This window comes from Podarcis bocagei (assembly GCF_964188305.1).
Source record: "Podarcis bocagei genome assembly, chromosome: 1".
In the NCBI taxonomy this organism is placed as follows: domain Eukaryota; kingdom Metazoa; phylum Chordata; class Lepidosauria; order Squamata; family Lacertidae; genus Podarcis; species Podarcis bocagei.
Window position 1 is genome coordinate 52,312,462 of NC_138125.1, and position 20,008 is coordinate 52,332,469.

General features: G+C 42.0%; 2 protein-coding genes across 5 annotated transcripts in view; one reads left to right on the forward strand and one right to left on the reverse strand.

Annotated features, from left to right (window-relative positions):
• The window catches only part of CKAP5 (cytoskeleton associated protein 5), a 45,246-nt gene extending 29,388 nt beyond the window's left edge, over nt 1-15,858 (forward strand). For 3 of the 4 annotated variants that reach the window (XM_081163271.1, XM_081163272.1, XM_081163270.1), the window contains 13 exons: nt 267-460; nt 1,794-1,966; nt 3,524-3,697; nt 4,747-4,867; nt 5,599-5,778; nt 6,361-6,548; nt 7,239-7,314; nt 8,214-8,402; nt 8,492-8,629; nt 9,751-9,834; nt 11,098-11,254; nt 12,123-12,277; nt 13,540-15,858. In XM_081163271.1, coding sequence (XP_081019397.1) covers nt 267-460; nt 1,794-1,966; nt 3,524-3,697; nt 4,747-4,867; nt 5,599-5,778; nt 6,361-6,548; nt 7,239-7,314; nt 8,214-8,402; nt 8,492-8,629; nt 9,751-9,834; nt 11,098-11,254; nt 12,123-12,277; nt 13,540-13,788 — 2,078 coding nt within the window. In that variant the 3' untranslated portion in view covers nt 13,789-15,858. The remainder of the gene's footprint in view (nt 1-266; nt 461-1,793; nt 1,967-3,523; nt 3,698-4,746; nt 4,868-5,598; nt 5,779-6,360; nt 6,549-7,238; nt 7,315-8,213; nt 8,403-8,491; nt 8,630-9,750; nt 9,835-11,097; nt 11,255-12,122; nt 12,278-13,539) is intronic. The other variant, XM_081163269.1, reaches the window with a different exon arrangement.
• A 1,004-nt stretch (nt 15,859-16,862) lies between these two features.
• Nucleotides 16,863-20,008, reverse strand: part of LOC308573584 (uncharacterized protein) — a 36,185-nt gene continuing 33,039 nt past the window's right edge. The window contains exons 18-20 of the mRNA XM_081170716.1: nt 18,943-19,121; nt 17,783-17,853; nt 16,863-17,137 (exon numbers count right to left, since the gene is read on the reverse strand). Coding sequence (XP_081026842.1) covers nt 16,994-17,137; nt 17,783-17,853; nt 18,943-19,121 — 394 coding nt within the window. The 3' untranslated portion in view covers nt 16,863-16,993. The remainder of the gene's footprint in view (nt 17,138-17,782; nt 17,854-18,942; nt 19,122-20,008) is intronic.

Here is a 20,008-nt window from a genome sequence, read left to right on the forward strand (position 1 = left end):
TTCATATACACAGTAGAGCAATTGAAAGTAATGTACATTTGCTAACTAACATAGGTCTAATAATTTAATTGATTTTGTAACTTAGTTGGATACTACTCTACCTTTCCCTTGCAAACACATGGGGTTCATAAAATTACTATAAAAGTTCCTATTTTTATTCATAATCAGATTTAGAATATACAAAAGCATCAACAAGTATTTTGTAAACCAAATGGGTGTAGCCTTTTGTTTTCATAGATGTCCATTTCTGTTTGGTTTCTCTGTAGAATGCTTGGAAGAGCTGGGATGTCTTGTTGAATCATACGGCATGAATGTGTGCCAGCCAACTGCAGGCAAAGTCTTAAAGGAAATTGCCATTCATATTGGTGACAGGGACAACACTGTCAGAAATGCTGCACTCAACACCATTGTAACAGTTTACAATGTTCATGGAGACCAAGTGTTCAAGCAGATTGGAAATGTGAGTAAACCAAAATGGACAGGCAATATTTAAAATATTGAATGTTTAGTAGTGTGTCACTCAGGTAATGTCATGAATGGATAATCAAGTTCCTCAGGTCAGTTGCGATTAATGTTGAAAGCTCTGTTTGAGTGTCAAGAGCAAATATACTTTTCTTTTTTCTAATGATGAATTCTGAACTCTAGAACAGTTATGAATTGTGAAGCAGGAGTAGGTGCTGTCTTCCTTGTAAGGAATGTGTATTTATAAACAGCAACATACAAAAGCAGTTTGGCTTCTCTGTTTGCTTTGAGCCTTGTAATTCAAAATACTTTAGGACTATTAGAGCAGGGAGGAGCTGAAGGTAATTGCATCAGTCACAGGAGAAGGCACATACAAGCCACTCATCCTTGTCTCACAAACTGGCCGTGGCATACTGATACAGTGAGACAGCTTGAGACACAAAGCAGAAGCACATAATATATTCCATGATTCCTGTCTGCATTGAGAGGTGCACTGGGAGTAATAGGAGCACCTGGAATGCACCATAGGTAACTGCAACGCAAAGAGAATAGGTTGGTTTCCAAAATTGACAAGGAATTTGGGGAAGCAGTAGCCCCTTTGTTTTATTACATAGTTGTGCATATAGGAGAAGATAAAGTTGCTCTCAGATCTTATTGAAAAGTAGCTTCACATGGTTGTCCTCTGAGGTGCCATTTGATAAGAGGGGCTGGGGTGCACTTGCCTACAGGAAACTAGAAGAGGAAGTTCCCAGGGGAAATGGTTCCTTCAGTCTTTGGTTCCTTTTAGTCCATAACCACTCTTTTGATTCCTAATCAGGATTATATGGGAGGCAATGAAGCTTTGGCTTTTCCTTCCGTCATGAATACCTGATTTCTCTAATTCCATCAAATTCTTCATAAATAGATGTTGCTTTTTCAGTGGTTCAAACTATATAATTCTTCACTAAGCAAGTATTATTGGAATCATATTTTTCCCCCAAAATTGCTGCTTCTCCAAATTCCTTTAGCCTGTTTCCCAAACTGGACTATGTTTCCTTCACAGTGCTGTAGAGGGTGGTGTTGTGTTGGTATTTTATTTAATTAAATGCCAGATTCTGCCTGTTCCTACTTGATGCTTGAAGGAATTTTGGTACACTTTATAACTAAACAGGCAGTACAGCAGTAGGCATAATTGCTGAGTACAGGAACTAGGCTAAGGGGTGGGGTTAGCTGTATTGTAAGTCTAGTAGTACACAGGAACAGCAAAGGTTTTGAAACACTCTTAATGGCATTGGAGTCTGAACTAAGGAGCATACCTGTCATAGCACTGAAAAGTTGCTGCTCTTGTACAGCTTTCGGAGAAAGACCTGAGCATGTTGGAGGAGCGAATAAAGCGGTCTGCTAAGAGGCCAAATGCCACTTCAGCAAAGCAGGTGGAAGAGAAACCACAGAGGGCTCAGAGTGCCAGTGCCAATGCTAACATGCTGAGGAAAGGACCAGCTGAAGACATGTCTTCCAAACTCAAGTATGTAAAGTGGGGAAATGCAATGTTTGCCTGACATTTCCACAGTCTGTGCAAAAAGCATACCTTGCTGTTGCCTTGTGTTTTTGTCTTTTGTTTTAATCATCTATGTCTGTATGTGTCGCAAACTGCAAAAAAATGCTGCAAATCAAAATGTTTGAACCTTACTTCATTTGTTTTGTCGTGTCTTGAATGCTTTCTAAATGGTATTGTGCCTTTTTTCACTGCTTCTCCATGGACAGAATTATGTATCGCACTTATAGGATGTAAGTACTGACCACTAAATCCTTGGTAGCAGGGCTCTTATAGCTTTGTCTTACCTTTCCCATGCCCTAATCCTAAACATACTTGAGAATAAGTCCCATTGATTTCAATGCAACAATTCATATTAAGTGTGCTGTTTGAGAAGCCTGGCTTCAAGTTCCATCTTTGCTGTGAAAATCATTGAGTGGTGTCAGGCAGGTTGCTGTTTCTTGGCTATGTTTTTGTTTTTTTTAAATAATACTGATAAAGTGGCTTACCTCTCAGCTGTAAAAGAGCTAAACTTTGCAATTTTCAGGAATCTGACTAGTGTCAGCAGGGATACATTGTAAGACCAGATTGCTTTAACCCTTCCAGTCTTGAGTCACTGGTAGAAGATTTGAGATACCTGGAGCCTGAACAGCATCAAATGTAATGCAACAGCTATTATTTGGGAAGCTCATATAAGGAAATTAAGAAGTAAATCTAAGCTTAAAACCACTTCTGGAAATGGAACGCTTCTTGTTCCTAATGCCATGTGCTTTTTTCTATTCTAAAATGCCCTTTTGTGTAGGCAGGCTCTAGCAAAATAGGCATAATAGGGAGTTGAATTTGGAGAGTGCAAAATTCATTCTAGGGCATTTTGTGCTTGCTGGGCTGCATTTACTGTAATGTCTTTCCCTTATATGGGAAGAGAGCCGAATAATGAACCTACCGGGATTGTTTTACTGTCACATTCAGTTTAGCATTGTGCAGTAGAGCATGTCTTTGCTGCTGCCCCTGCTGCAAGGCCTATAGGTGTTGAGGGGAAGCCAGCAGCATCTTATCAAAAAGTTCTGGATTCCCAGCACCTACGGTAATTGCTGATGGGGCTGAATAGATTTCCTTATCTATGTTGATATGGAAGATTAGGAACTAGTGATAGATGCCAGCATGGATTGTTGCATCAGCCATAATAATCGGGTCCACAAATGTTAGCTTGGCTTAATAGCCAACCCTTACTTGTGATCACTATGAACTTTTCCCCAAATCCTGCAAAAGCCCAGAGAGAAAGAGAAACTTATTTTCTCTCTAGAGTCCTCTGTGAACCGCAAAAAACTTGGGGATAGGATGGGTAATTGATTTGGCTGTGCCTCTTGCAAAATCCTATCAGGAAGGGAGAGAAGGCACTGTTCTCCAAGTTATATGCTGCTTATGGAGAACTTGAAAAGGTTTGTGTGCGCTGGGGGTGTGGGATGGAGGGGCAGTCACCACGGGTGACGTGATGGGTAGGTTTGTGGAACCCTGATAATAAAAAAATGCTTTTCTTGGTTTCTGTAGCCAAGCCCGTAACATGAGTGGCCACTCGGAGACGACGCATGCAGTTCCACGGGAGTTTCAACTGGATCTAGATGAGATAGAAAATGATAACGGCAGAGTGCGATGTGAAATGCCAGCACTTGTCCAGCACAAACTGGATGATATATTTGAACCAGTTTTGATCCCTGAACCCAAGTGAGTGCAGATCAAGGGCTGCTAATGAGGCAACGGGGGGGGGGGGGAGAGAGAGAGAGAGAGAGTGTGTGGTTTAGGTATATCAATCTCCTATATGAAGCCAAGTTCCCTTATATAAAGGAAGCTTCAGGGAGAAGCTTTAAAATGTGGAAACTATGTGTCAAACCAGGAAGGCTTTCAAACTGTACTTTATATAGCTGCTTATTCTTTCAAATATCATCTCCCTTCCCCAAATATTTTTATTAGCCACATGTACAATGGCTAATATCTTCATTCACATTTCATACTAAATTCTTACCAGAGGTATGTTCAGAATGGTGTGCATTAAACATGGTATTGCTGTGCAGCTATGGAATTTACATGTTGCTACACTGGGCATCCTGAGAATGGTATGGTTCCCATTGAGGTCACAGGGCATATTTTTTCTTTCTTACAGGCTAAGGCAAAGGTTGGAGGTTGGGTTGGGGTATGGAATCTTAAAGCTTATTGTGGACAGTACTATCTCCTGTTCATAGCCTTTGCCAAAATGTTCAAATTCTTTGAAAGCCTGGATCTTGAAAGCAGAATAATGATGGAAAGGGTCAGATATATCAACATTTTATCTGCATAAAAGGTTTTATGGTTTACTTTGCCAGTTATGCACAGCCATTGTTGTTATGTGACAATACTCTCTGGTAAAGAGTACCAACACCCCTCTTTTTGCTGCCTACAGCAACCTTTTTCTGCTGGCACCCACAACATTTCTTTATCAAGATATGAGTACCGGCACCTTTCCTTAACCCCCCACTCTACACAGCCCTTGATAAGAGAGATCCAAATATAACTCTGGGGACAACATACTGAGTGGGGTAGGGTTGCCCCCATTAAGGTGGCTTTTGTGTAATACCACAGACATTAATCAACTTGCTCCATCCACTTTAAAGAAAATGGGGTGCTTTTAATCTGAACTGCCTGGAGATGACAAATTGCTTCTAATCTTTTAACCCAGGGACCTAAGTGACTTACTGAATCTACTGCCCTTTAAGCTATAACACTGTTTCTCCACCCAGGATCCGTGCCGTCTCTCCACACTTTGATGATATGCACAGTAACACAGCTTCCACCATCAACTTTGTCATCTCCCAGGTAGCCAGTGGTGATATCAATACTAGTATCCAAGCTCTAGCACAGGTGAGTGAAGCCCCCTCTGGTTGGCAGCTACATAACACTGATGGGGTCAGCAAGTAACATGCGAGAGTGATGAGTTGCACATTTGGTGGAGCTGAGTCTTGGTGACACAAGTGCCACTCAGAACCTCCCTGGTGACAAAGCCAAGTGCACAGGGGCCATCTGACTCGCTGTTCTCGACGAGAAAGAAAAGAGTGTGTTAGTGCAAAATGTCCTTTTCCATCTCCCAGGTGGATGTCTGATGCTTGCTTCAGCAGCACATATACTAAAAATCTCACTACCATAACATAGGCTGGTTTAAGCTTGATGGGGCCTTGGGTTGCCTGTTGATGAGATACAGGCAAGATGGGGCAGGCTCATTGCTTGCCTTGCTATGTGTTGCAGCGATGGAGCAGATTTCATGCATGAAAATGAAACACCAGAAAATGTTATAGAATCATTGATAGGCTCTTAATTAAGCTTTAGGTAATTAAACTATGGTCTGGCTTACTTGGGTTGTAAAAGTGGGTTTTCTTAGGACGTAAACAGTATGTCTGTTGGTACAGTAGATAACAGGAAACTATATGGAATAATTTCTAGTTTATTGCAGCAAAACCAGAGTTTTATGGCAGTTTATATATTTGTTATACTAAATTATTAGCCTTTAAGGGGCCACAAGACTCTTCATTTTTCATGCTATTCATGGAAATGATACCATTATTAAAAACTTGCTATAATGTTGGGTTTGTCTGCAGATTGATGAGGTTTTGCGACAAGAGGACAAAGCAGAAGCTATGTCAGGCCACATTGACCAGTTTCTAATAGCTACCTTCATGCAGCTGCGACTCATTTACAATACGCACATGGCTGATGAGAAACTAGACAAGGATGAGATAGTCAAGTTGTACAGTTGCATCATTGGAAACATGATTTCGGTAAGGCTTTTGATCGGGAAAACGTGGTGGAAGTTTCAGCCAGTAGAACCAATTAATACTGTCTTTAGTTTAGTTTTTGTTGCGCTATACAATTGCCTCTTAAAGTACTGTAACACTTCTGTGCTGCAAACTATTTTGGTATCTAGTTAGTTTACAGCTTTGATCCACTCTGGATGGACTCCTGTACCTGCAAGTTTCATCCTGCTTTGTGAAAAAGGAGGAAAACTTGCAGCCATTTAAAAAAATTCTATTATAGAGCTGGGGACTTCTTTGGATTTAACCGGAAAGACACAAGAGCAGTTCTGAAGCATATATGGTTTCTTACAGATACAGATTAAAAGCAAATCCTATACTGATGCTAATCCCTAACTTTTATCAGTATTTTTATCATTCTTGGCAATAAAAAGCTTCAGTGAAATGTATGAAAATAGGTATTTACTTCCCTCAAATCAGTAAAAATGTAGGTTTTTCTCTTGTAACTTCTAGGTAGCAGCAAGAAATGGAGTTTTGGGGTGCTAATCTAGACTGTAGTGTTTTATCCTGAATATATCCTGGTATCTAACACTTGAATTCCATTGGCAGTTGTTCCAGATTGAAAGCTTGGCCCGGGAGGCCTCTGCAGGAGTGCTGAAGGACTTGATGCATGGCCTCATTACCTTAATGCTGGATTCGAGAGTTGACGATCTAGAGGAAGACCAGCAGGTTATCAAATCAGTCAACCTATTGGTGGTAAAAGTTCTGGAGAAATCTGATCAAACAAACATATTGAGGTAAATAGATTTTTGCTAAGGGCAAACATCTTAAATCCCTCATCACTGCAGCCTCTTACCACAAGACTTAGCATGTGCTACAATTTGAACACCTGCTTGATGAGATATTATTGGTCTTCCTTGTTATAGTTTATTACCGCATTGTCAGATCTTTCTGCAGTTGCTGATCAAGTTACACTAAACCCAGGCAGTCTTTTAACCTTGAGGTTTGTTCAAATCTCTGTGCTCTACGGGTACAAATCTGAGATCTGATCCAGTCTTATCTCTAAAAATGCTGAATGATCTCATTCCCTTTATCGGTATTTTGAATAACTTGAGCAGTCTGAACCTCTCTTTAAATCTATTTTAATTTTGATGCTCCAGCAAGTTTTGTTGTATTTATATTGGATTCTCTCCCCACCCCCTTTCATGGTTTTATGTTTTGCTTTGTATTTCAGTAGTTTTTTTTTACCTATTTATTGTAAGCCACCCAAAAAGCTTGAAGTTTTAGAACAGCATGCAAATGTAAATAAAAATAAAATTACATTAAATTATAAGATAATAATAATGAAAATGTTGGTATTGTGCAAGAAATTGCATAGCACTGTGTTAAGAAGCTGAACTGGCCAATCAGTTTGTGTTGTCCCATGTATTTCTGGAGACACTTGTGGAGTTTGTATCGTTAATGCTGCTGCATTTTTTTCATCCTAGTGCCCTGCTTGTTCTTCTCCAGGACTGTCTATTAACAACAGCAAGCTCTCCCAAGTTCTCAGAACTAGTAATGAAGGTGTGTATTGTTCTTGTTCTGTTTTTTATTTCAATTTCTTATTGCATAGTGATTGTGTATTAGCAGACTCTCTCATTACACCTCTTCATGGTCCTTCTACAAAAAAGTGTGGTTATTGGCTGTACTGGAAATGACTCTAGCATGAATGTACAACTTAATATTGCTTGATTTGCAAATCACATTAAATCTCAGTTTAAAACTATAATGTGATGTGAATGCAGAGCATGCTTGTTTGTGCTGTTGAAAACTTACTGCTTCTTTTCTGCACAGCTTCTGCTCCTGCCATGCTTCTGGGGAACAAGCCATAATCTGACTTGTTGTGGCCTCTGGGCTTGTGGCTTGTCTCTCTCCAGCCAAACAAGAGTACTAACCAAGGTTTGTTCTTTCCTTAATGCCTGTGATTTGTTTGGGAGAAAACAAACTCGGGCTCAGACATCACAACATGTCAGGTTCCTGCATTTACCTAGACATGTGAATGCTCAAAAGCATGAAAGGGGACATCTTCATGGCCATTGTGCCCTCCTCCCACTCCCCAACCTTCCCTGCATTGTGTGGGAAGTCTGCAGGGGGCCTCCGCTCACAAGTGCAGGATGAGTCTACTCCTATTCAAGCAAATGCAAGTAGAAGCCCCGTGCAAACTTCCCCACACAATGCAGGGAAGGCTGGGGACTGAGTGGGAGGTTGTAACATTTACAAAGATATTGCAGACAGGACTTGGAGCATGTCTTATGTTTGGGCAGGCACCTGAACAAGCCCATTGTGAAGAAATAATCCATGCGTTATATCATTTTAAGCTCAAAGAACCAAGTTCAGAGATGACATTCTGAGATTACTGTGAGGACTTGCTTTGTCTTAATGTTTATCAAAGAAACCATCTACCTTTCCCCCCTCCCCCACAGTGTTTATGGAGAATGGTAAGACTTCTTCCTGAAACTATCAACACTATCAATCTGGACCGAATCATGTTGGACATCCACATCTTTATGAAGGTCTTTCCAAAAGAGAAACTAAAGCAGTGCAAGAGTGAATTCCCAATACGGACACTGAAGACTTTGATTCACACCTTGTGCAAGCTGAAGGGACCCAAGGTGAGAGCAAACTGCTTCACCCCAAGGTCCTTATGATCTCTGGAATAACAAAAGGTTTCTTAATTAAAAGGTATCCCACTTCTTCCTAGCTTTTGGATCATCTAACAATGATAGATAACAAGAATGAGTCGGAGTTAGAGGCCCACCTGTGCAAAATGATGAAACACTCCTTGGACCAAACTGGAAGCAAGTCTGACAAAGGCACAGAAAAGGGAGCTTCTCGCACAGTACGTATTCCATATTTTAAAAAATCGTTAAACATGACACCCAGGTGTGAAGCTCGTTAGTTTACTGAGCACACAACTGGAATATTTTCTGAATTGTGTCGTGCTTTTACCTCGGACCATTCAGAAGACTGATTAAGCTCTTCAAGTATCTCTGTTCACTTTTAAAGGAAGGAGAATGCAGCATGATCTGCCTGTCTTGCCTTCCTCTTCCCCTTTCATGTGTAGCCAACAGAAGAGAAAGCTGTGTGAAGAGGGAGTGGCTTGCTTCTTGGCATAAACTTTGTCTCCTCTAGGACAGTAACATTGAAATTCAAATCCATGCAAACTTGGTGCAGCACAACTGCTAACAAGTACTAATGTTAAAATGTACATTTTTAATTTAACATAGTTGCAACTTGTGCCTCTTTAATTACAAGGTTATTCTTACTGGTGTGTGCTAATGCTAATGCCCATTGGCTTCTTATTAGCTCAGCTGGTTCCCTGAACAGCTGGATGCTAGGACTCCTCACCACCACCACAAGGTTAAAAATGTCTATGTTCTGTCCAGAGGTTCATCTGAAACAGAATGTGGAAACAGTGATTCTCACCACCCCATATGTATGTATGTATGTATGTATGTATGTATGTATCATAGGTTGTAGAGGTTCAGAGCAGGATAGCCAAGAGGTGGAAGAGGACACATCTGTTTCTTCGCCACAGTACATCTTTAATCCTGCTTGGGGTTGGATTCTCACACAAACCTACAGCTAACCATAAACCTGTATCATTGCATGGTGGTTGATGCAAGTTTTTCCCAGTCCAGTAATCCTGTGCTTCCAGGGCACCTAGTGCATTCATGGTTGACCAGGTCTTGACTTATACTGCAAGACCTGGTACAGTTCTTGGCTATTGAGCACCATGTCGTTGCATAGACTTACTACTTGTTGGTGTTGGAGATTCCTAATTGTGCAAAATATATGGAATCTGCAGCTGACCACTCTTACTCTAATAGCAATAGCAACCAACACCTACTAGTTCAGTCAGGACAACTTATCTGCCCTTTATTATATTTATAGAAATGCTTCAACTGTCTAAACTGTCACCCCTCTATTTTGGTAATATGTCTCAATTTCTTTTTATAGGATGAAAAGACACCAAAGGCCAAAGTGAATGATATTTTAGCAGAGATATTTAAGAAAATTGGGTCTAAAGAAAACACTAAAGAGGTGAGGGCTTTATTACCATGGTGGGAGGTGAAAAATTAGGAACATTGGTACTTATAATGAATTCTCAAAGGGCTCATTTGGGAGTGTTGTCCATCATGAAATAAAGAATATAGTGAATCGGCTTGAATTTGATTCATGAGTCTTAATGAAAACCAGCTATTGGTTGATTAGCAAAGAAGAGTGGATCCTAGATGCACTCTGCATTCCAGCAGGAGGTAATCTTCACGGTAAGTACCAGTCCTCCTTTGCCTGTTGGAGTAGGATTCTTTCCAGATTGGGATATTTTTTTTAAAAGCACTTTGATCACCTGGATGATCTAAATCACTGTTCTCTCATGGCGCTCCAGTGCTACTATACACAGAGATTGGGACATTTTAATGAGAGGGGTGCTAAGGTGGCAGCTGTTGGAAAGTGCTATGATGCATAGTGCCACAGGGTTACATTGTGCCTTGCATGCCAGTGTGATGTATGCTGGCTGATTCACCTGGCTAAGGGAAAGGTAGATATGATTGTTTCCTCATCTGGATGGGTTAAAGGAGTCAAAATGCTCTGTTGTTGAAAAGCAAATGTGTGTTGTGTGGATGTCATTCTGTGGACTAATTCTAATTACAGTGGTATCTCTGATTAAAAACTTAGTTCGTTCTGGAGGTCCATTCTTAACCTGAAACTGTTCTTAACCTGAGGTACCACTTTAGCTAATAGGGCCTCCCGCTGCCGCCGCGTGATTTCTGTTCTCATCCTGAGGTAAAGTTCTTAACCCGAGGTACTACTTCCGGGTTAGCGGAGTCTGTAACCTGAAGTGTTTGTAACCCGAGGTACCACTGTATTGTTGACAGTGCTCTGGATGGTGGTAGATGTTAGGCGTGTATACCAACCACAGGTTTAGGTTCAGACCCTGATACGGCACTTGGGAAAACAACCTGCCTCAATCTGAGGTGCCAAGTCAGTCCAAAACCATTTCAGATTTCCTCTTCCCAGTTAATTATTGGGAAGTAACACACACACACACACACACACACACACACACACACACACACACACACCATTTGACAGACATGGATAAAATTTGCTGGCATATAAGCCCCTCCAAAGCAAATAAATCCTGCCAAATTAAAAGCAGTTTGGCCCTGGGCCTTTTGTAGTGGACACCTTCAAACTCTGTTGTGTTTACCAGTTTTGCAGCACACTCACCTTTAACCCTAAAGCTGGTGATGATTTTGTAAACGTGTAACTTTTGAATGACTGAAGCTCTTCTTTCTGCAGGGTCTGGCAGAGCTTTATGAATATAAAAAGAAGTATTCTGATGCAGACATTGAGCCCTTCCTAAAAAACTCCTCACAGTTCTTCCAGAGCTATGTGGAACGAGGTCTCCGACTGATTGAAATGGAAAGGGAGGGCAAAGGGCGCATTCCTTCTACAGGTAACTCCCAGAGCACTGTGACAGCATGGACTAGAGGGAGCCAATGGCTGCCATCAGGCTTTCTTTCTGTAGGGGGCTTCAGAAATAGTTCACCTGTTCTTTTGTAACTGGTGGTATGAAATATAGGCATGAAATTAAAACATAGGGCAATTGCACAATAGTCTCTCACCAAGCATTTTTCTGTTGGCCTCAGGAGGTAATTGCGTTTAACTTTCCCCCCTAAGAGCTGGTTCCTGGGCTGCGTAGAAGCAAAGAAAATTGTATCTCCTGATCCACAAGCTTCAGATCAGCAAGTCCCACCATCCCATGTTACAATGCAAGAGGGGAAAGCAGCAGCACGAGTCATGGGTCACTTGCGCATTGCCTTTCCTAATTGCTTTGTAACATACGTGAAGGCTTGTTCTCAGCCTTCCTATCCACGAAAACATTAGTAAAAGCAAGTAGTCTGCAAAGTGAATCAACAATGTCACTCCCACTGCAGAAGTAGGCATATTAAAAGACCTCTGAACCAATAAGGACATGTCCTGGCATCTGAACTACACTGGGGCCACTGCTGCTTGGCTCATTTTCCTTCACCTCTTAATAATCATCAGAAACCTCAGACTGCTACATAGGAAGAACCCACATCTTGGTTCTTTCCCATAGCCAGTGTTGCTCCCGTTTCAGGACAGGCAGTGCTGGCAGGAGTAGGAGCCATGCGGTGGACTCATGGTCCAAGGCTTCTGAGGTTATCCCCGGAGCACAGAAAGTGCAGCAGCTCCTACACCACACGGACCCTGAGAAGCATCACAATCCTCAGTTGGTGTCTGCTTGGACTCATTTTTTGTGTTTGTGTTTGTTTTTTGTTTTTGTTTTTTCCATATTCCAGGGGTTTCTCCACAGATGGAGGTATCGTGTATCCCTACTCCCACCAATACAGTCCCTTCATCTATAGGAAATGCCAATGGGGAAGAGGTGGGGCCTTCCGTCTACTTGGAAAGGCTAAAAATCCTCAGGCAACGATGTGGCCTTGACAATGCAAAGGTATTCTCTCGATTTACGTATGCGGCAGTGTCTGTGTTTCAGCTTCCTCTCTCTTTCTCTAGTCCTTGGTGAATCCTTTTCTCTCATGGCATGTTTGCTCTTGGGGCAGAAGGCTTGACACATCTTTGCTTGCAGACTACTTGCTTTCGCTAGACTCCTTGGGGCAGCCAGTTGGGACAGGAAGCTACTTCAGGCGCTGCACAGAACTGAGGAAAGACAAAGCACGAGTGATATCACTTGAGCTGCTGTTTTCCCTGTAGCATAGGAGGGGCTTGCTGATCTTGCCTGTCATGAAACCATTGAGCCTCTTGGGTGATCAATTCTGAAGTTCATTTGATCTCTCAACCAATGATACACATTTTTCTTTGTATGTAGTGCATGAACTGTCTGATAGGGGAAGGCCTAATGTATTTTTGCCTCCAAAGCTCTAAGCGTCAGGCTTTTGCACTACTGCTTATTGTTCTATGAGCATAGGCTGCACTTGAAAGAATGGTTTTGTGGCAATAAAATATTTGATTTGCAAAAAAATAATAATAATGTGTAAAGGTTACAGAATTAATCAGTGCATATTGAGCTGTGACAACTAATAAAATTGTAAAGAAACATACTGTTTATATGGGGCAGAGATGCTAGAACATTAATGCCTGATAAATCACTGGAGAAACTGACCCAGGACCACATCTAGATAAACTTTGGAACAGTGTTCAGTGGTTCCTTAGATGTGTGAACCATCTAGAAGCTCCAGTTGAGCACTTTCTAATGAGAGTGGGGGAAATGGAAGCTAACAAGTTGTGACCTGATTTCTCACACTGTCTTTGAATTGTTAAGATGTTTTTGGTTCAGTCACAAAGGTATTGTTAGACGATTGTTTCTACAAAGACTGGCTCCCTCTCAGAATGGAATAGCATCAAAGTTTCAGCTTTGTGTCTGATGTGGACTCAAACAAATGCCATGTGTTAATTTATTATGCATCAAGCGCGCTTGAGCAAATTCCTTCCCAGCTGACAGATGCTGTATGTGGTGAAAACGCAATTGGTGGAGGAGCAAGCCAAGATGCTGAATCGTTCACTTTAGCTATCCCATAATCAGGATTGCACTATAAGCACGGGAGTATGAACCCACTCATTATTCTAAACCCGTAAAAGGATCAGCACACCACCTTTTTTTGAATGGTTTCCAAATAGCAAGCAGAACAGAAAATGCTCTGGTATTGATAATTTTTGCTTTAGAACAAGTGTTTTGAGCATTGTTTCTGTCCACAGCAGGAAGACAGAGCACCCCTGACCTCCCAGCTGTCCAAGCCATCAGTCCCTACAGTTGCATCCTCCACAGATATGCTCCACAGTAAGCTTTCACAGCTCCGTGAGTCACGGGAACAATACCAGCACATCGATCTGGACTCCAATCAGACCCACTCTTCTGGCATTGGAACCACCACTTCCTCCTCTGCAGCATCCAATATTGATGACTTGAAAAAAAGACTGGAGAGAATAAAAAGCAGCCGCAAGTGAAATTGCATCAGACAGCGTGGCTGTTGAAGAGCTGTCCATCTTTAGTTTACTAAACTAGAAGTCTTCATAGTTAAGTGGCCTCATGTAGGCCTTCTGTATACAAACTGGTTTATGTGTATAATACAGCAGATCTTGGAGGAGGATCCAAGTCATTGTGGCACAAGTCTTTGTACATACTTTGCTTCTCTGTGAGCATTTATTGACCGTAGAAGACTGTCTGTATTAGTTTTAGTGTACAGAGCTGTAAACAACCATTCTCTTCAATCCAGTTTCTCATAACTTTATTTGTAAAGTTGTCTTCTCTTTCTTAGCTCTTAGAAGCTCTTCAGTGGTTTTCCTTTTATTTTTAACAACTTCTTCTCCATATAATCCTTGAACAGTTTCTGTACGGACGCATGGCATGACTTAACTAAGTGTCTTTTTGTAAATAAAGTTTGCATTAACTCTCTCTGGGAGCAGCAGTGGCTGTTGGTGAGAAATGTCCATCCATGTTCTTAGTTACAAGTGACTCAGCATTTCCAGTTGTCTGTGAGCTGCTGTCTAAACCTTCACAGCAGATTTACTTTCATGGAGAAGCTGAGACACTAACATTGCAAGCATGCTTCAGGTTGAAGAAATCTTTGATTTCTATTGAGAGCACTGTTAGTCTTACCATGGCTTCCAGAATAGCATGGGGCAGAGGCAGAACATTTCACCCCCTAAAAAACCACTTTCCAAGCCCTTCTCTGTATTTTAATCTAGTTAGCCTACAAGTGCTAGAATGCTCAGGTTCCTTTTGAGGATTTAGTTTCATCCATTTTGAGAACTGGTTTTTTTGACATGGTGGATGATCAGTATCCTACACTAAAGACATGTTGGCCTTTCCTCATATGTCAGTTGCTATACATGCTGGAGCCCAGAATATTTCAATGTGCTCTTAGATATATTTTTAGCTCTGCTGTCAGCCTGAAAGTTTTGTAGTAAATGTATGATCAGTGATTGCTGCTAGTGGTTGAGAACATAGTCTTGGGGGCACTGTTTCCAAAATACATGTGTTCTCAGAAGGTGAATTATACTGTGGCAGTTGACAGTCATGTGGTTGTGGGGAATTGTTCTGGAGGACTTGCTGCTTTTATGTATGGGTTACGCATTTGTGTGCCTCTTACAATCTGAGACTCAGAACTGCTATAGCACACAGTTGTTGGAGTAATTTCTAGGTTAATCTTCCCTCCTCTGCCCCTGCCTTGGATATTTTGACATAAGTGGCATTGCACCGGCTTTAACATGCTCCCAGAAATACCAGCTCTTTCCTGTGGCTGACAGAGATTTAATTTCATTTGCATTTCTTCGTGCTTGTTAGACGTTGATTAAATAGCATTTACTATTCACCATAGTTTAGTGTTGCATCAAATCAAACTGGTTGTCTTTATAAACTTTGTTGGTCATTGTGTACACATTATGATGTGTATGCTGATTTGGAAGCGATGCCCATAAGAGGGCGCATCCCAGAGTGTGCATTATTTGCCTTCTGGGAGGACTCTGCACACGTCCCATTTTTAACTTGCAGGTTTTTTCAGTGGATGCCACTTCATATTGAATCAGCTGCCTTAGCTAGGGCTATGAAAGATTGAATCAGCACCTGTCAGCCACATCATTCTATAGCACTTTGGTGTGCCTTGCAGTGGTGCAAAATGCATACAGTTTGTGGGGCTCTGAGTTGCTGCTTGTGCACATCTAGTGATAGCCTCCTCTTGTAACTGATGCCCTGTTCCTTACTCTTATGTTGGAGCTCACACTGGTATAGTAAGTGCAAGGAACAGAGAGGTAATGGTCATTAGAAATACAATTTGCAGGGGGGGGTGTATGCGTGTCATTAGTGAGATTTGAAAATGCAATGAAGTCTCTGGCAAACTTTGTTTTCTCTAAAAAGATGCTCTCCCCACCACTAGGTGTGGCTTTAGTTTTGATACATTCTCCCCTTTCAGTGCTGGTTTCAGAAATGCCCTATTTAAGCCACGTTTAGCTTAACCTAGAGCCAATGGAAATGTTTCTACAGTATGTTTGAATAAATGTTACATTTTACTACTAAAATTCTCTGTACTCCCTCAGTCTTGGTGATCTACCTATGATAGGTACTCAAGGAGAACTAGCTCCTTTGCCTACCTGTGTCTGAAATGACAACGTCTGATCAGCTTTAGTATAAATAACAGGTTTTTTATGAATATAAACTATCTTAATGGCGTATGCACCATATCCTTATAGCACATTCGAAGCACATTCTTTCCTTCAAAGAATTCTGGGCAGTGTAGTTTATCGCTCCCAGATTTACAATTCTCACCAACCCATAACAAATAGGGCCCAAAATTCTTTGAGGCGGGAAATTAAAGATATAGTATGTATGCAACCTTTGTCAATATTCATGGAATTTGACTAGTTTTCTCCATTGTATCTTTTAATGATGCCTCACTTAGAAATGGTTCCTGCTGTAGAAAAGGCTCAATTTAACAGCCGTGGCAATGGTGGGGTACATTTCTTTGCTTGCAGACACTACTGTTTTTTGTTTAATGGGATTAAACTGCATCCCACAGCAACTACATCAAAGAACACACAAGCTGCCCTTTGGTTTACTCCCATGAATATCATAGAGTGGTGCTTGTAGTTTCACTTTGAACTATATTTTTTGTATTGAAATTGCTGGAAGAAAACATACTTCAATCAAAATGTATCTGCTTTCTGCCCAGAACCCCAAAACCGATGAACTATAGGCAACTTCTTTTACTCTCTCCTTTTTGAAGGCAAAAACGCAGGCTAAGTGTACTCCTACCTTTGTTACTCTAAGATAAATAAGGCTACATAACTTACAACTTCTTATGCTAAGGCTGTAACCCTAGCCACACTTGAGGATTTCCCATTGTATATTGTGAGGCTTGATTCTAAAAGATCCTGCGTAGGGTTATCCTGCACAGCTATTTAACTTGCTCATTCAACCAGATACAGTACATTCACCTTAGTCACAGTTTTGCTTTGCTAACTTTTCAAGTAGTACCTGTACTGCTAAGTTCCCTTTTTTGCAATTGACAACAAAGGAGATTGAGTACTTGGTCCAGAACCTTTATTGAGGTTTGTGCCAAAATACGTTTCCTTCCTTAGGCTTTTAGTTACCTGTCATATTTGACCACTATACATACATCTCTAAATCATTGTGCAGGTGCTGAGCTTAAGTTCTTTAATGCCCATGTTTCTCAGTAACCTTTTGCAACCATTTCTTCAGGCGGAAGACGTGGGTGTAGAATCCATATTTGCCATCACGATCACAGCCTTCTCCCCATGAGACGATACCTGTCTGATACCACCGATTATCTGTTGGGTTCTGGAGAGAGGAGAGTGCAAGAGCACCAAGGAAGAGTCAGCATACTGGAGAAAAGCATATAGGTCAGATAAAGAGGGCAAGCAGCAGCAGTAGGACTCTGTTTTTCAAGACTTTCAGAGCCCATAGAAGGTCCAGATCCAGGTATTTCTTACAGTGGAGCTTTATGAGTATCTTTTCTAAAAAGAAATCTCAGCCTTAATCGCAAAGATGTGGGATGGGGGGCTTGTTGCCCAACAATGCGTGTGAAGATTGACTTATCAATATAAATCGGATCCACAAGCTTGTTTCTATGTCGGGCGGGTGGAAAGCTCCCCCCCACACACACACAGAGGGCAGCATTCACTCAGAGCTGTAACGAGTGACCTGCTGACAGTGGGAGGGACTGAAGCCCATAGTGGGTAGGGCCAACCAGTCTCCATCCTGCTCAGCAGACTGCCAAATGACGAAGAGGTTTCTCTTGCCAGAGGCTGAAGTGATTGCTTTGCTTACTAGGCTCCCTGCATCCTTGCTGAAACGTGAGCACTGTTCCTCTCTAATTGATCCAGTATTTTAAGCTCAGGGCCCACCAAAGAAGTCATGACATATGTCACCCTTTTGCTGCCACTTGAGATTGATGTATTACGTCACTTGGAGCATTACACATACCTTCATGACAAAAGGGCCTCCACTGTCACCTTCGCAGGCGTCTCCTCTTTGAGAGTCCTCAGGACTGTACCCTAAACAATAAAAAGGCATTTGGGGTTGACTACAGTGGATTCAATATCCTGTTTTCCTTTTGCTGCTTTTCACCACCTGATACTTAATCTTTTAGAAATCAGTGCCTGTGTACTGCCTTCTCAAGCAACCAGAAATCTCTTTTTCCAGAAAGGGGGAATCGGCCCTTAGTTAACTAAAACTGGGATCTAGCTCCATAAATTTCCCTGTTGCTTTCACTATTCTTCCATTTATTGTCATTTCAGTATGAATTGGGATTGGACTGTGTGTTTCTGTACAGCAATGTGAGGTAGATCAGATATGCTAGGGGACCCAGTTATGGATCTCTGCGGCCGTTTTCATCACTCCATGTATTTGCTTCACCATGTGTGTATCTGCCTCGTGTACAGGATACAAGCAAATACCTGCTAAATGTATGAAGCACTCCTGTCTCACCTCTTGAGCTTCAGCCTACTTTGTGTTTCTTCTCAGCTGAGCTTTGTCAAAGGCACAGCCGTGTGTCTAGCCTGGATTTTCATCACACTGCCCACGCGAATACATTATTTCCTCTCCCCACTCCAGGCTGGGAGTTCCTGGCCTGTTGCAATTTTGCTCAGGGCCTGGTGCTAGCTTGGCCAAGTTTCTCACCTGACTGGTGGTGCCTTTCTTAGCATTAAATTAGAGGACATCATGTAGGCTTATGGGTCTTCCTATTTTGTGCAGCAGCTTCACTCAGGGAACAGTACTAGCCAGACCAAAGGGAAATATCCCTCCCTTAGACACAGCTGGAGGCCACTGAGGTATTGCCCAGTTTGTGAGGGGAGGCCACTTGTCAAGATTCTTCAGTCTGGGAGTCCAGATTGTCACCAGCCAAGGGGGTTGGGGGTAGGAGTATTTATATGGTGAAGGACAGTTCCAGCTGTCTTACTGTGGTAATCGTATCTCATCCCAGTTCAGATTGGCTCATACTCTCCTTCCCTTGAAACGTGGCTTGGCTCACTTCCAGTTGAAATCGTTGGCTTTTCCTTCAGTATTCCCAACCACACAGATACATAACCTCACCAGTTTCTCCCTCAGTTGAAAGAACGTATCAGTTGCTAAAGAAAACGTACCTGCACAGAACATGTTGTCTGTGACTCTAATCTTGGTGGATGCCTTGCAAGTTTCCCGTGGCACAATAGGGAGGTTCACCTGCTGTAGTATGCCAGGCAGAGGTGACCTGCCAGAGGTCCATGTCTCTTGTAGGTTTCCCCAACCAGTCACACGCCCTTTGTATCCCGTTAGCATCAGGCTACAGAACAAAAAACAACACAAACCCCAGTAGCTTAAAATCATTTTGGCTGACATTTGTAGGCAAAACATGTTTCCTTTTGTTATGTATATGTAATGGTTTGTCTTAATCCTAATTACACTGCTCCAAACAAAAAACTGGTGTCTCTTGTGTGTGCTGAATTCTTCAGCAGAGACCAGGGTGCTACAGGAAGGAAGGCACCCATGGTGAAGTCCTCTGTAGGTATCTAGAGCACATAGGGAAGGAAGCAAGGCTAGACTCCAGAAATAAATGGCAAGTTACATCAAACAGGATGTTTCCATTTTGCTCTTTGCAAAATCCCGAGTTTTCCAGACTGGCTGTGCTCTCATTGTATTTCTTCAACCGTGGGAATAGAAACACTCCTTAAACACACACTGTCTGTCTCACGTGTGCATGACCCCTGGCCTACAAGGTGCAATGGCTGTGGATGTACAAACCACGCATACTTTACTCTGCATTCGGCCTCTTTTGCACACAGCTGCCACATGTGCATTCTATTAGGCAAGAAGAACAAACACCATCCCTACCAGTAAATCCATCATTTGTCTTAAGGTTCAGATCTTCCACCCCAGGTCTGCACATGGGGCTCCTTTTGCAATCAGTACTTTGGACTAGGCACTCACGGTTAAGATCCGTCTAAACTTAGGCTCCCTATTCATTTTGTACTCTTTGCCCATCTCTACTTTTTAATTCAGCACAAATGGCTGGGAAGTGTGTGTCCAGCCAGCTTCCTAAAATCCTTCTGCTAGGATATCAAGTGTTCTACCTATTCTCTTTAGGCAACCCACCTTCTGTTGCAGGCAACTCCCTTCAGGAAACAGAACCCTTAAAGCAGGGGTGGGGAAAGCTTTTCAGCTTGAGGGCCA